General features: G+C 40.2%; 1 protein-coding gene across 1 annotated transcript; it reads right to left on the bottom strand.

Annotated features, from left to right (window-relative positions):
- Positions 1-274: 274 nt before the first annotated feature.
- LOC139728547 (carbonyl reductase [NADPH] 1-like) lies at positions 275-10,644 on the bottom strand. The gene is made up of 6 exons (XM_071639483.1): positions 10,583-10,644; positions 5,508-5,774; positions 4,032-4,138; positions 3,223-3,348; positions 1,142-1,286; positions 275-481 (listed from the first exon to the last, which is right to left on the bottom strand). Exons 1-6 carry the CDS (start codon positions 10,601-10,603, stop codon positions 275-277), a joined length of 873 nt encoding a protein of 290 aa, XP_071495584.1. The 5' UTR covers positions 10,604-10,644.
- Between the last annotated feature and the right edge of the window lie 2,003 nt (positions 10,645-12,647).

The raw sequence follows: 12,647 nt of genomic DNA, 5'->3' as shown, positions 1-12,647 counted from the left end.
GGTTTCATGATGTTGCTGTATGAAGCTTAATTCTGCGTGCACTCACACACAGAAACCAAAGAAAACACACAAACAGAGAGACAGACATACAGAAAGACAGACAAAAATGAACACACACAGACATTTTTATAACCCCAGAACCAACCACACAATCCATGCAAAAGTCTTTATACCCATTTCAGCATTTTCGTTAATGAACTGTACATGGACCAACACCACAACGTGAATTAAAATTCATATTGACAAGGGTAATCCTTGAGAAATGAAACAAACTCTAAATCTGGATTTCCATATCACTGTTGATGAAATCGTAAACTTGCCGCCTCAGCAGAAACTTTCCATGTGGTTCCGTTGAGCCTGCAGGTAGTGTGGCCAAATAGACGGGGGTGTCAGCGCCCTCTACAATCGATACTTTCTTCCCACCGTAGAAGTCATCGCTCAAGTTTGCCGTCATGTCCGTATGAACGAACCCTGGGCAACACTGGCAATGTGAAGAAAAAAAAAATACTGTATCCAGAGTCACTCTCATACAACATACCAATTTCATCTGTGGAGTAGCATAAGAGTAGCAAATACAAAAACAGCGATTTTTATCATAATGACATTAGGTGCACATCGGTAAAAAAAACCGGGATCACAAGTTCACCTTCCATGCATTCTTGCAAACTTTACCAAAGAAGAACAAAGCATTTTTCTCTCTCTCTCTCTCTCTCTCTCTCTCTCTCTCTCTCTCTCTCTCTCTCTTTAGGGGGGGGGGGGGGGGGGGGGGGGTAGCCTTTGGGAGGCCTACAATGGGGTATGGGGTCCATTTCAAAAATTCTATCACACTGGTGATAGTAAGACCCACAAGCCACATTTAGAAATCTTCAAAAAGAAGATAAAAATGTGAGCACTGGCCTCCCAATTTAGGCATCTGGTCCCCACAGGCCATCTGTGGATCCGCTATAAAAACAACCTTGAAAGTGCACTCATTTATGTATTAAAAACTCAGAGCATCTCTGGTTTTATAGGTGATTTACAAAAGATTCTCTAAGTAGGGTACTCTTGGGTCTCCACCCCCTCTTCCCTCTCCCTCGTAATGCTCGGCATTAAAAGTAATTACAATGATGATCCATGTACTTGGAGCTAATGAGAGACTCACCGAGTTGATGAGTATATCTTGCCTTGATGAATCCTTAGAGATCTCTTGTGCTTGCATCGTTGCCAAGGAAACCACCCCTAATTTGCTGATCCCATAGCTCCATTCCATCCAGCCTTCTTGTGCAATTGTTCCTGCTTTTTGCACTCTGAAAAAAAAAATAAATCAATTAGGACCCTACAGCACTACCAAGTCATCTTGCTTGGTTGCGATGGCGATATAATCCCCAGACTCCAACCCTAAACCCCTTCTGATCTGGAGATTCTTCCACCTGACACTCCTAGCAAACGGGAGACTCCAACTTGATGTGTGCAAAGTCCCTTGCGGCAGGGGACCAGGAAGCTCTAGGGTTCTCAATGCTCTCTTGTGCTGTCTCAGGCTTATTTTTCAACATACAATGGCACTAAGTAAGTAATAATTCAAGTCCTATATCTTGGCTTAAAGGGGCTGTACAGTACTGGTTGAGGTGGGGATTCATGTTTTTTACATTCCTAAGTGAGATAATGTGGAACCTCTTATGAAATATGAATGAGCATGTGATTTTAAGAGGGATTCAATGTTTATTAGGTGAAAATTTGTTTTCAAATGGCTGAGATATCCAAAAAAAGTGACAATAATAAGAGACTACAGGTCATGCCTTTCATTAGGATCTCTTTGTTTCACCTTGTTTTTGGATATCTCAGCCATTTCAAAACTGATTTTCATCGAATAAACTTTTGATACCCCTAAGAATTGCATGCTCTTTGATATCTCATAGAGTGGTTTCTGAATATCTCGCAAAATGTTAAAAGCTAAATCCTCACCTTGACCAGAACTGTACAAACCCTTTAATAAAACCTCCTTCCATATATCATAAGCATTGCAGCATTGATGCTTGACCTTGTATCCCGTTGGATATGTGAAAACTTAATTCAAGGTTTTAGAAAGGTGTTTGGGCAGAAAAAAGATCATTTCAAGGGGGAGAAAATAAATCTTAAGCGGGAGACACAGAGCCTAGGTGGCAGAAATTGAATTTCAACCTGGAGAGCGGAGGTTTTGCGAATATGGGCTTTCGGTGGGAGATCTCCCATCAAAAAGCAGGAGATTTAGAGTCTCTTACTTTTTACAATCTGGTGCACATGCCGTCAATGTTTACAAGAACAGCCTTCTTGTGGCATATTTGCAATACCTTGGCAAAACATATCTTTAACATTGAAATGCTGGTGCATTAGATGTTCTAAATACAACTGCAAAATATATCTATGGGACTGAAAATATAATTTGGTAAGAGAGAGACAGAGATTGTTACCTAAGCCTTAAGAATACCCAACACCAATATAACTTGTCACAGCCATAGACCAATATACCATGCCACAGGAAGGCTCCATCAATGAAAGCAATAAATTCTTCCTCTAGTGATTGCTTGAAAGAGCTCACGTGATTATAGGTATTTTTAGCGATGAGAGTGTTGTTTGTCACTCCATGAAGTGCTATTTGCAAAATGATGTCACAAAGCAATTCTAAAACTGTGTGCAGCTCTGCACCGTCACTCTGTGAAATGTAACAATTTCCAACAAAACAATCGTGACGTCACAACGCCATTTTGACATTGCACAGTGCGTTCGTACCGTCACTCTGTGAAATGTAACAGTTTCTCACAAAACAATTGTGACGTCGCAAAGCCATTTTGACATTGCACAGTGCGTTTGTACCGTCACTCTGTGAAATGTAACAGTTTCTCACAAAACAATTGTGACGTTACAAAGTAGTTCTGACATTGTGTGCTGCTTCTTAGGGTCCCTTCATAAGATTGCATCCATCACATGACTTCTCGCCTAGCATTTTTTTTTTTCCATTTCCCATTTCTATTGTTTTAATTTTTTATTCAAAATATAAAACATACCTAATTTCGAGTTTCTGGTTAAACTAAAGGCCTTGGTACCTCCAAAAGAATTATTCACTTGAGGGCTGCACCCCTCAGTGAATAGTAGGATACACGTTCACACTGTTAAAAGTGAAGTAAGTGATAAAAACTTCCTTTCTTTGCGAGACTAAATATTACTCTCTAGCAAACGAGGATTACTCCTGGTGAATCTTTTGCTTACTTGAGGAAGTCACTCATGAGGTCAATGACATCCTGCTCTGAGGAAACTTGCCGAAACCTCGCTTTCACTTTGTCTCCAAGCTGCAGGAATGCCATGTGTGCCGTGGTACTGGCCAAATGCACAACTCTGTATGGGTCGAACAGAAATACATGTTACACTTGTTTCAAACTATATTACATTTTCCATCTGGGGATCTATCAGTTGGACAATTGGCCACATCTGTCAATTATCAGGATGCCTCACATCATTAATCATGAGAGTAGCAAAGAACTGGATAGAGAGGAGTACTAGTTCCCTCCATGATTTACGAGTTGTAAGAAAGTACTTGTCTAATGATTTGTTGCCTGCTTTAAAAAAAGAAAAAAAAAATCAAACATGTCTGGAAGTGTTGTTGTCTACCCTGCGTTCACATTGGTCCCTGTGACGCGGGAAAAGTTGCACAGCGTGGGACTTTCTCCTCAAAAACCATTATGTGAACGCTCGCTGGGACTTGTCCCCTCATCCCCTCGAAGCAAGTTGGGTACCGGGACAAGATTTGGAGGGGAGAGTGACCTCAGGGCGAAATTGATGGCGTCCAGCTGTATTCATGAAATGTGCGCATGTGCTATGCCTGGTTTCAAGTGGCAGAGCTTGCTCCAAGCCCCAAATGCCCCCACAGCTCGGGGACAGATGAGATAGCAGTGTGGACGGTCAGTGGTCAAAAAAAAAGAAGATAGATCTCTGGTGACTGTCCCCGCTACTCAGGGTCCAATGTGAACGTGGGGTTAGTGTCAGTGCTGAAGTGGAGGGGGAAAATAAGTAACTCTTACCTTCCCCCGGATCGTAGAAGAGGGATGAGTGATTGCGACACTTCCAGGAGACCAGTGAAGTTGGTGGCAAGGACTGTTTGGGCTTGGTCATGGGAGCTAAGATCCGGCTGGCAAGGACAGAAACAAAAGGGCGTACGACTGATTCAACATCGATGTTCATTAATCAATGTTTTCATGAATTCTCTTAGCAACAATCTATCTAATTACATACAAGGTACCTGCCTGCTTGCAGAGTCATCTCCCTCACAAGAAGTATCAGTTTTCCATTTATCTATGCATCTACCATTCTATTAATCTACCTGTGTATATGGTATAATTCAAGAGCTTGACATCAGCAGTGGCCCAGAGGCCCAGGGCCCCCCTAAAAAAAAATGATATTGGTGGCCCGATTGGGCCATCAAGGAACAAAAAAGGACTGTGACCCTTGACATACACCATTCTATTGATAGTCGTATCAAAGCCAAACATCCCATTGTTCTCAGAGGGGCTCAAGATTTATCTCCACCATTTGGAATTTGCTTACAATATATCGAAAGAGTCTATCACAAAGTTTGCCTAGCTGATACAATTTGCAAAGAAAATGGGAATATTTAAAAATTCAAAAGTGTAAAACAATTTCAATCATATTCATATTATTTTTATTCCTGAAGTGCCCTTCCCATTTAGTACTGGGTTGGTAGAACATTTGACCATGCCCCAGCAATCACATTTTCCATCAAGCTGTATATGATTCACTCCTGGGTGGAAGATCAATGGACACTGCTGTGGCCCGATTTTTTGATCATCGATTACATCTTAACTGACAATTATTTTTTAAAGACAATAATACTTTCAGCGATCCCTTTGGATAAACATTTTGCACTTTCGTTACTACCAAAGTGCAATCTTGTTATTATGGCATTCTTTCACACATTTCTTATACAGAATCTTAATTTGAGTAAATATTGACTGATCTGCAGGCATGTGAGAACTCAGTTTTCTCTTGAACCTTGACATCCATCTGCATTTCTCTTCTTGTTCTTCTCTACCTTAACTTTTCAAATTCTCCACTACTGTACTGAAATACAATACAAATTACATTAATTTTACTTGTTAGGGTTGGCAGTACCAAATAAAATTGGAATGATACAGTTGGGCCTTGGTTACAATCTTTGAATAAAAGAGTGTCAAGGTATAAATTTTCCCCTTGCATATTCATTTTAACCTCAATAAATAGAATGGAGTTAAAAAAGACAAAAAACTTTGTTCAAAGTTATTTTGGGATACAAAGTCGAAAAAGGATGAGTTGCATCAGATTCCTGTTGTGTTTTCAGAATCTATCAAGGATGACTTATAGGGGAAATGGTTATATTTAGTGGATTATTGATCCAAATATAGTTTGGATAACATTTTCCTGAACAAATAATCTTTTTTTTTTCACTTTTTTTTACAAAAAGAGACAAAAATTGCAAATATGAAACCAAAAAAAAGTTGTACCGGTGTCCCTATGCCTGCATTGTTGACGAGAATATCAAGACCACCATGTGTTTTCTTGATGTAGTCACGAAATCGAGAAATCGTCCCTGTGTCCATGACGTCGAGAATATGAAACTTGGGCGCGAGGCCCTCCTTGCCCAGCAGCTCAACGGCTTGTTGACCCCGGCTTTCGTTTCTGGCCGTGAGGTAAACCACGCCACCATCGCCCAACTGTCGGCAGAGAACACGAACGATCTCCAACCCGATGCCCTTGTTGCCTCCTGTAACCTGTGGCAGATGAGGTTAGTAATTTTGGAGACCATTCAATTTTCAACAATTTCAGTCTGTCCACTGATAACGTGTTAAAGTGAAAACAAAGTTTTGGTAAGGGTTTGAGAACCTGTCTGGCACCATTTCATATTTGCTTGCAATATATCGAAAGAGTCTACAAAAAAACTTACCTGGCTGACGCGATGTGCCATGATGATGAGTCGTTTTGGAGTATTTTGAGAAAAATAATAAAAGTCGGAAAACTAACTTTTATTCCAGAAGGATCCAGACTAACTCGGTCTCAGGGAAAACTCGACCCTATTTCGGACATTTTACACGCAGTTCGTGATCGCCTTATTTTACTGTATATTACCCAATACCGAACGAGGCCTAACTGAACAGACAGGAAAGTGCGTGCTAATCCTGTACAAAACAAAGGGACAGCGCGCGGTCCTCAAGCGTATACGCACATCACCTCAGTTGCTCAGATGCGCTGTCATTAAAGTTTTTGTTGTTGTTTATCAAGCATCTTTGATTGTTTTTAGAGGTGCTTGATAGGCGCACACTAATTTTGCATGCGCGCCAAAGAGGTTTTTTGATGCGCGCATTGTAACAACTCCGACCATTACTGCGAGTAGCCAAAACGCAAAGCGCTATACAGGCTGCTCCCATAGTACAACACTGTACAATCCAGAGGGACAACTTAGGCTGCGTTTATCAACTTTCCCCTGTTTAAACAGCTTTCGAAAGCCCCTTCCAAAGCCCTTTCCAAAGCCCTGTACTATTAATGTGCCGCTTGTTTTCTACGAAGGGATGGCGAAAAGCAATTACCATCATAAAGACATATCTTCCTTTGAGAGTGACGAGTCATGATGCAATGCCACATGAACCAATCGTCTTCCTATCTGTGAGGCAGCTACAGTTTAGCACATACAGTTAAACTCGCATAAGTCGATCTTCTCGGGACTGAGCAAAACACATCGACTTAGGCGAGTTTCGACTTGTGCGTAAGTCGAAAAAAATCGACTTACAGTTACACCACGCATACACGTGTATAATGTACATGTATGTTGTCTACTTTGGAGCTGAGAGCTGGAGCGGTGTGCCCGATATTTGCCCTTCAGCAAGACGCTTTATCCACATTGAATATTACCATTATTCATTTCCAAAATTAAGAGCAAACATCTGACATTTATTCTAGCATCTTATGGAGCCGATTGTTACCTCTGTTCATTTCCAAAACTGAAGGCAAACATCGGGCTTTTTTGTTGTTATTGGCACGGCGTGCTTTTTTGGTGACCCCGGTCGCATATTAACCACTCGCGAAATCGTGATACGATTCGCGAAAAGACTCCGCTAAGTATATAAGGCATATAGATCGCTACACTCGGCAGAGGCGATACGTCGTCCTTTCACCAGGTCTGGGTAACGGAAACCAAAATCTCGCGTGAGTTCTTGCGTTACTATCGTTAATGTCAACGAAACATCGTTAATTTGCGCTTGGGATCGTTACTCATCGTTACTACAAACGTTAATTTTCCCGATCGTTAGTTTGCGTTAATAACGATTCAGGTGAAACCGCTTGCGTAAATGAAACGTTAATGTTTTTAACGCAAAGTTTCTTTTGGTATATACTGTATGTGAACAAAAACTGACGTCTCATGATTTTGACAATGATTTATTACACAATAAAATCTTATTCGACTTAGGCAAGGTGAATTCAATGGTTTTTCCGTGAAAGTGTTCTTGGAATTTCATCGACTTAGGTGAGTATTCGACTTAAAAAATTCGACTTGTGAGTGAATTAATACACGTAAGTCAATGGGGAAAAATCAGGACTTTTTAAAATCTTCGACTTGCGCGATTATTCGACATATGCGACGTCGACTTAAGCGAGTTTAACTGTACTTCATATATTTCTGAGTGGCAGCATGAGACTTTGGCTGCGTTTATCAACTTTACCCTGTTTAAACGGCTTTCAAAAGCCGTTTCCAAAGCCCTTTAGAAACGGCTTCCAAAATAGTTGCGTTTATCAACTCTTCATGAACACGATAACTGGCCTGTCACTGCACAGCTGCATTGCGCAATTAGACCCGAGGAGAAGAGGCCATATAAGGCGTGCATTGTTCGTAACTGCAGTATAATACTACAAAGCCGTTTCAAAACAGCTTTACGTTTATCAACTTCAAAAGGCTTTTACAAACAGGTTTCTGAAAACCTGTTTAGGAAACCTGTTTGGAAAGCCACAAATTTGTGGCTTTCGAAAAGGCTTTCCGAAAGGGCTTTCAAAACAGATTTGCATTTATCAACTCGTAAAAATTCCTTGAAAGCTGTTTGGAAAACCTGTTTCTGCCGAGAAAAGGAGAGTTGATAAACGCACTCTTTCAAAAAGGCTTTCCGAAAGGGCTTTCAAAATAGCTTTGCGTTTATCAACTCGTAAAAATTCCTTGAAAGCTGTTTGGAAAACCTGTCTCTGCCGAGAAAAGGAGTTGATAAACGCACCCCAAAACAACTCAACCCGCCATCACAGCGAGGCAGAGTTATCCGCGAGTCCGAGTTTAGCCCGACGCCGTTCAGGTAAGTTCTGAGACTGAACCTTTTTGGTTAATATTTCGCATTTTCGTCGTTACCCATCGAATATCTTGCTATTACAGCATTCTTCCGCACATTTCCTAGGCATACGTTCACATTTTGGGGCAAAATTTGACAACTTTTGCAGGCGTACCAGAACTTTGTTTGGGCTTTAAGCTCCAAGTTCATTTATGTTTCTGTGGGATGTTCATTTATGTTTCCGTGGGATGTGCATTTCCCACCCATCCCTTAACATCAACTGTGTTTCTTCAGCGATTGGTATGTATGTTTGATTTCTTTCTTTGTCTATTATCACAGATGTCCAGAAATAGATCTGCAATGAATACAGAGATGACCTAATCTCCCTTGGTTAAATCCCTATGTCCATGCCTTGCCAACTGTATAGCTAACAAAAAATCTAGGTTAAACTAAGCCAAGTGAAAAATCAAAGCAAACGTCATTATTTCTAATTGTTTCTGAGATGGAGGTGGACTATTCTCTTGTTCCAATGACTCACATTGAAATAGTGGAGGGTAGTGCCTTTGATGATGTTACAAATTTTATCTGTCCAGGCTTCAGCATTGTGTTTTGATCCATATCCATGCAGCACTAGTCTTATTAGTGTGGTATGGCATCTGGCCATATCTAAAGTGAGTAAAATCAAATTGTCAGCACAGGGATCCCGCACCAATCCAGAGTTTGACTTCCCTTGCCAATTCTGTATTTCTATGTTCGACCTAACTATACACAGCCCAGTTGCTTTTTACAGCGACTGGGATATGTATACCGGTAGTTAGGGTTGACCTAACCCCGTCGCGGGGCGCTGTAACATAGTATACGGTACGTATTTGTCCATATGGGGTCGCTGATGCGGTTAGGGTTGACCATGCGCAAAAGCATATAGGTTTCTACTTGTAGCAAGCAGTCAAATTGGATGGCAATGTAGACTAATTATTGGCGACTTGCATTATAGATTAATGCATTGGCACAAGCGCTTCTTCTTTTTCCTGTTCAGTAAAATTTTAGTAACAGTCCACCTTTGCTTTACACCTTTGGTGTATCATTGTCTTGTTGGCAGACATGGGGTGTGGACTGTGGATGTGTTTAAAATCTGCTCAACTCAACAGAAAACAGTTATTGTTTCATAGTGTTACTTAAGGTAGCTTACGCTGAGTGATACACCACAAGGTGGCCTGTAGTAGCTGTACTTTATTGAAAGAAGAAAAAGAACACGCATAAGATTAACAATATCTCAATCCAAGCTCATTGCCAGTATGTGCAGACCACCTCCCCTGGCCCCTGCCTGCGCATGGCTCAAATTAACCCCGGGATGTTGCAACCAGTAACCAGTAAATTTATGTACTATGAACATGTTGAGGTCGCCGATGCGGCTAGGCTCCAACTTCCTTAAAGGGTGTGTACAGTTCTGGTTGAGGTGAGGATTTAGCTTTTAACGTTTTGCGAGATATTCAGAAATCACTTTATGAGATGTCAACGAGCATACAATTCTAAGGCCTAAGGGGTATCGAAAGTTTATTTGGTGAAAAATGGTTTTGAAATGGCTGAAATATCCCAAAACAAGGTGAAACAAAGAGATTCTAATAAAAGGCGGGGCCTGTATAGCCTTTTATTATTAAACTTTATCACTTTTTTGTGGGAAAGAGTTCCTTATGTCCCCCCCCCCCACTAATTTGCACAAAATAAATAAATTCCTTTTTTTTTTACTAATAATAAACTAGGTTCTAAATAAAGGTTATGCTAGGGTTATGTCTCAAGAGGAAATCTTCCCATAAATGGCATAACCTTTATTTAGATTATCAATATTAGTAAAAAAAAAAATAGTAATTTAGTGGGGGGGGGGGGACATCGGTCATAAGGGACTCTTTCCCTTTCACTTATATTTCATAAGAGTTTTCTCATTATCTCACTTAGGAATGTTCAGAACATGAATCCCCACCTCAACCAGTAAATTTTACTGTACAGTCCCTTTTATTATTCAACCCCGGCGCGGATCGCTGCTGCGGTTACAACTTCCTTAACTACGACCAGCAGCCCCATACGCATGGGGCTGCTGGTCGTAGTTACAACTTCCTAATCTTACAGTACACTTACATAGAATTGGGGCCCTGGGACTGCGTGGACACACCAAATTTGACCAAGTCTCTGAAAACTGGAATGCATGCGATAATCAAAAAAAAAAACAGTTACAAGCAAATTACCAGTGTAAAATGGTTACTGTGCCATAATATGCTTACCACAGCTACACGAATCGTCATTTTGAGTACCCGGTGGTTCCCTTTGCTAAGGTAGTACTGGTAAATTACTGGTACTGGACTACAGTGACTGGTACATGAACTGTACCACCCATAGAGCTGTATTATACAATGCAGCTCTATGGTTCAGAATGATCACGCACTGTCCATTGCCTTTTTTTAGCGAGCACACCGCACGTGCTGTCAAAGTAGCACACATCTAGTGTGACACGCCCATCCTCACCTGTGGGACACGCCCACCTCTCATTCATGTTAGGCGTCTCTTGCACAAATGCAGCTTGCATTCTACAGTGCACTGTTTGTCACGTCATGGTGTCGGTCACTTATAAAAATACAAATTTCTCCGTCTATGGAACGATGACTAAATAGAATCACTTTTATTTTACAATACGAAAGAAACATCTTTCAGGAGTAATTTAAAATCCTATCTGTTTAGCAGTGCATTTTGAAGACCAGTGTCTTTTGAAGACAGACTTTCATGTCTTTTTTTTTCTGCTTCTTCATCCTTCTTCTATTACTGTGATGTACTTGTATTTTCAATCTGTTTGCTTTGATGTACAATTGTAAAGCGCCTTGAGCATTTAATCAAAGTGGAGAACGGCGCTATAGAAATTGTATGTATTATTATTATTATTATTAATATACACCAGGCTGATCAATCAAAGAGCCATATGCATAAGTAGAAATCGCTTGTTCTAGCCTTTTGCTTGAATCGGTGTTCATAAAAATAAGCAAGTGCTTGTAAACACTCGATACTTTTTATGCATACGGCCCGACACATAATGTATACTGATATGCTTTGATATATGATATTTACTTTTTAAAATGGGATTACTATACTAACCGCCATTTTGTGGGGCCACGTCATTGTATTACCGCGAAAGGAAGCTTTGAAATAGAGATAGGTGATGATATTTGGAGAGATTAAAGGATGGGTAGAAAAGACAATAAGGAGTTAAAATGGGTGTGGCCGATGATTCCTTTTAATTACTAATGTTATAAGGAGATAACTAATTGATTATTTATGAAAAAGTTACATTTGCAACACAATTGATAACTTAACGCATCTTCAATAATACATGGATGACTTTAGAAACAATACCATTGCACAAGTAACACCGCTAATATTGATGTTTTAGTAATTTTAGCATTTCTAAAACAAAATTAATTGAAAGCGAAACATGATTTATTCAGAGGCACGATAAATCTATAGCAGTAGCTTTATGTGAAGACCTGAGGGATGAACGATGCATAATCAGAACAAAATATCTTCCCATGAAGCCAGAAAGTTCTTTCTACCTCGCCATAATTATAACGAACGCAAAATGATATCAGACTTGGGTTTTTACAACAAAATCTATATATGGAAAGCAGGAGAGGGATTTAGCGGTAGATTACCTATTCTATTTGGTATGTGTATGGACTGAAAAGGGCCTAGGCCTATACCCACTCCCAACATTGCGGTAAGCATGTTCTTACCGTTTTCAAGAGAATTTATTTCAAAGAAAAACCCAGATTAAGGGATTTCTAATCAATGTCATCGCCCGACAACTGGGGCTGAAGTTATTATGAATATATTTTGTTTGTTTTATCTTTTCATTCTGCGAAGATGACAGGATAACCCGTATTATTCAGCTGCAATAGTTTATCTTCCATTGGCTCTAGTAGTAGGTGTAAGGTGGGACTTCTTCAACGGGTTATTAAAACGCCCTTTTATATGTGCATGAGTTGTAACTCTCTCACACAGGGGACCTCCATTCTATGTTCAGAGTGTTTTACCTGTCACTGGAGGAGACGTGATGGTCATTGCATACAACATTGCAAAGCTAAACTCGGGAATCAAAAACCGTGTTTTAAAACAAAATTAAAACGCAAGGGAATGTTTCAAAGCCCTACATTCCAAGAATAGGTAGACAGCTGAGTAGCTACCACGACCCTGTGATAGATTATTGTAGACCAGAAATAATTCGCGCTATCGCATACGATGTGTTAGTATTAGTTATGACAGGTTTACTGCTAAGTCAATAGTTTACTCATGGATTCAAAA

This window comes from Diadema antillarum, unplaced genomic scaffold (genome assembly GCF_040938485.1).
Source record: "Diadema antillarum isolate AM-2024a unplaced genomic scaffold, OU_Dant_1.0 seq00000183_RagTag, whole genome shotgun sequence".
NCBI lineage: Eukaryota > Metazoa > Echinodermata > Echinoidea > Diadematoida > Diadematidae > Diadema > Diadema antillarum.
Note: the sequence above shows the minus strand (reverse complement) of the source record. Positions and strands in the feature narration are given on the sequence as shown.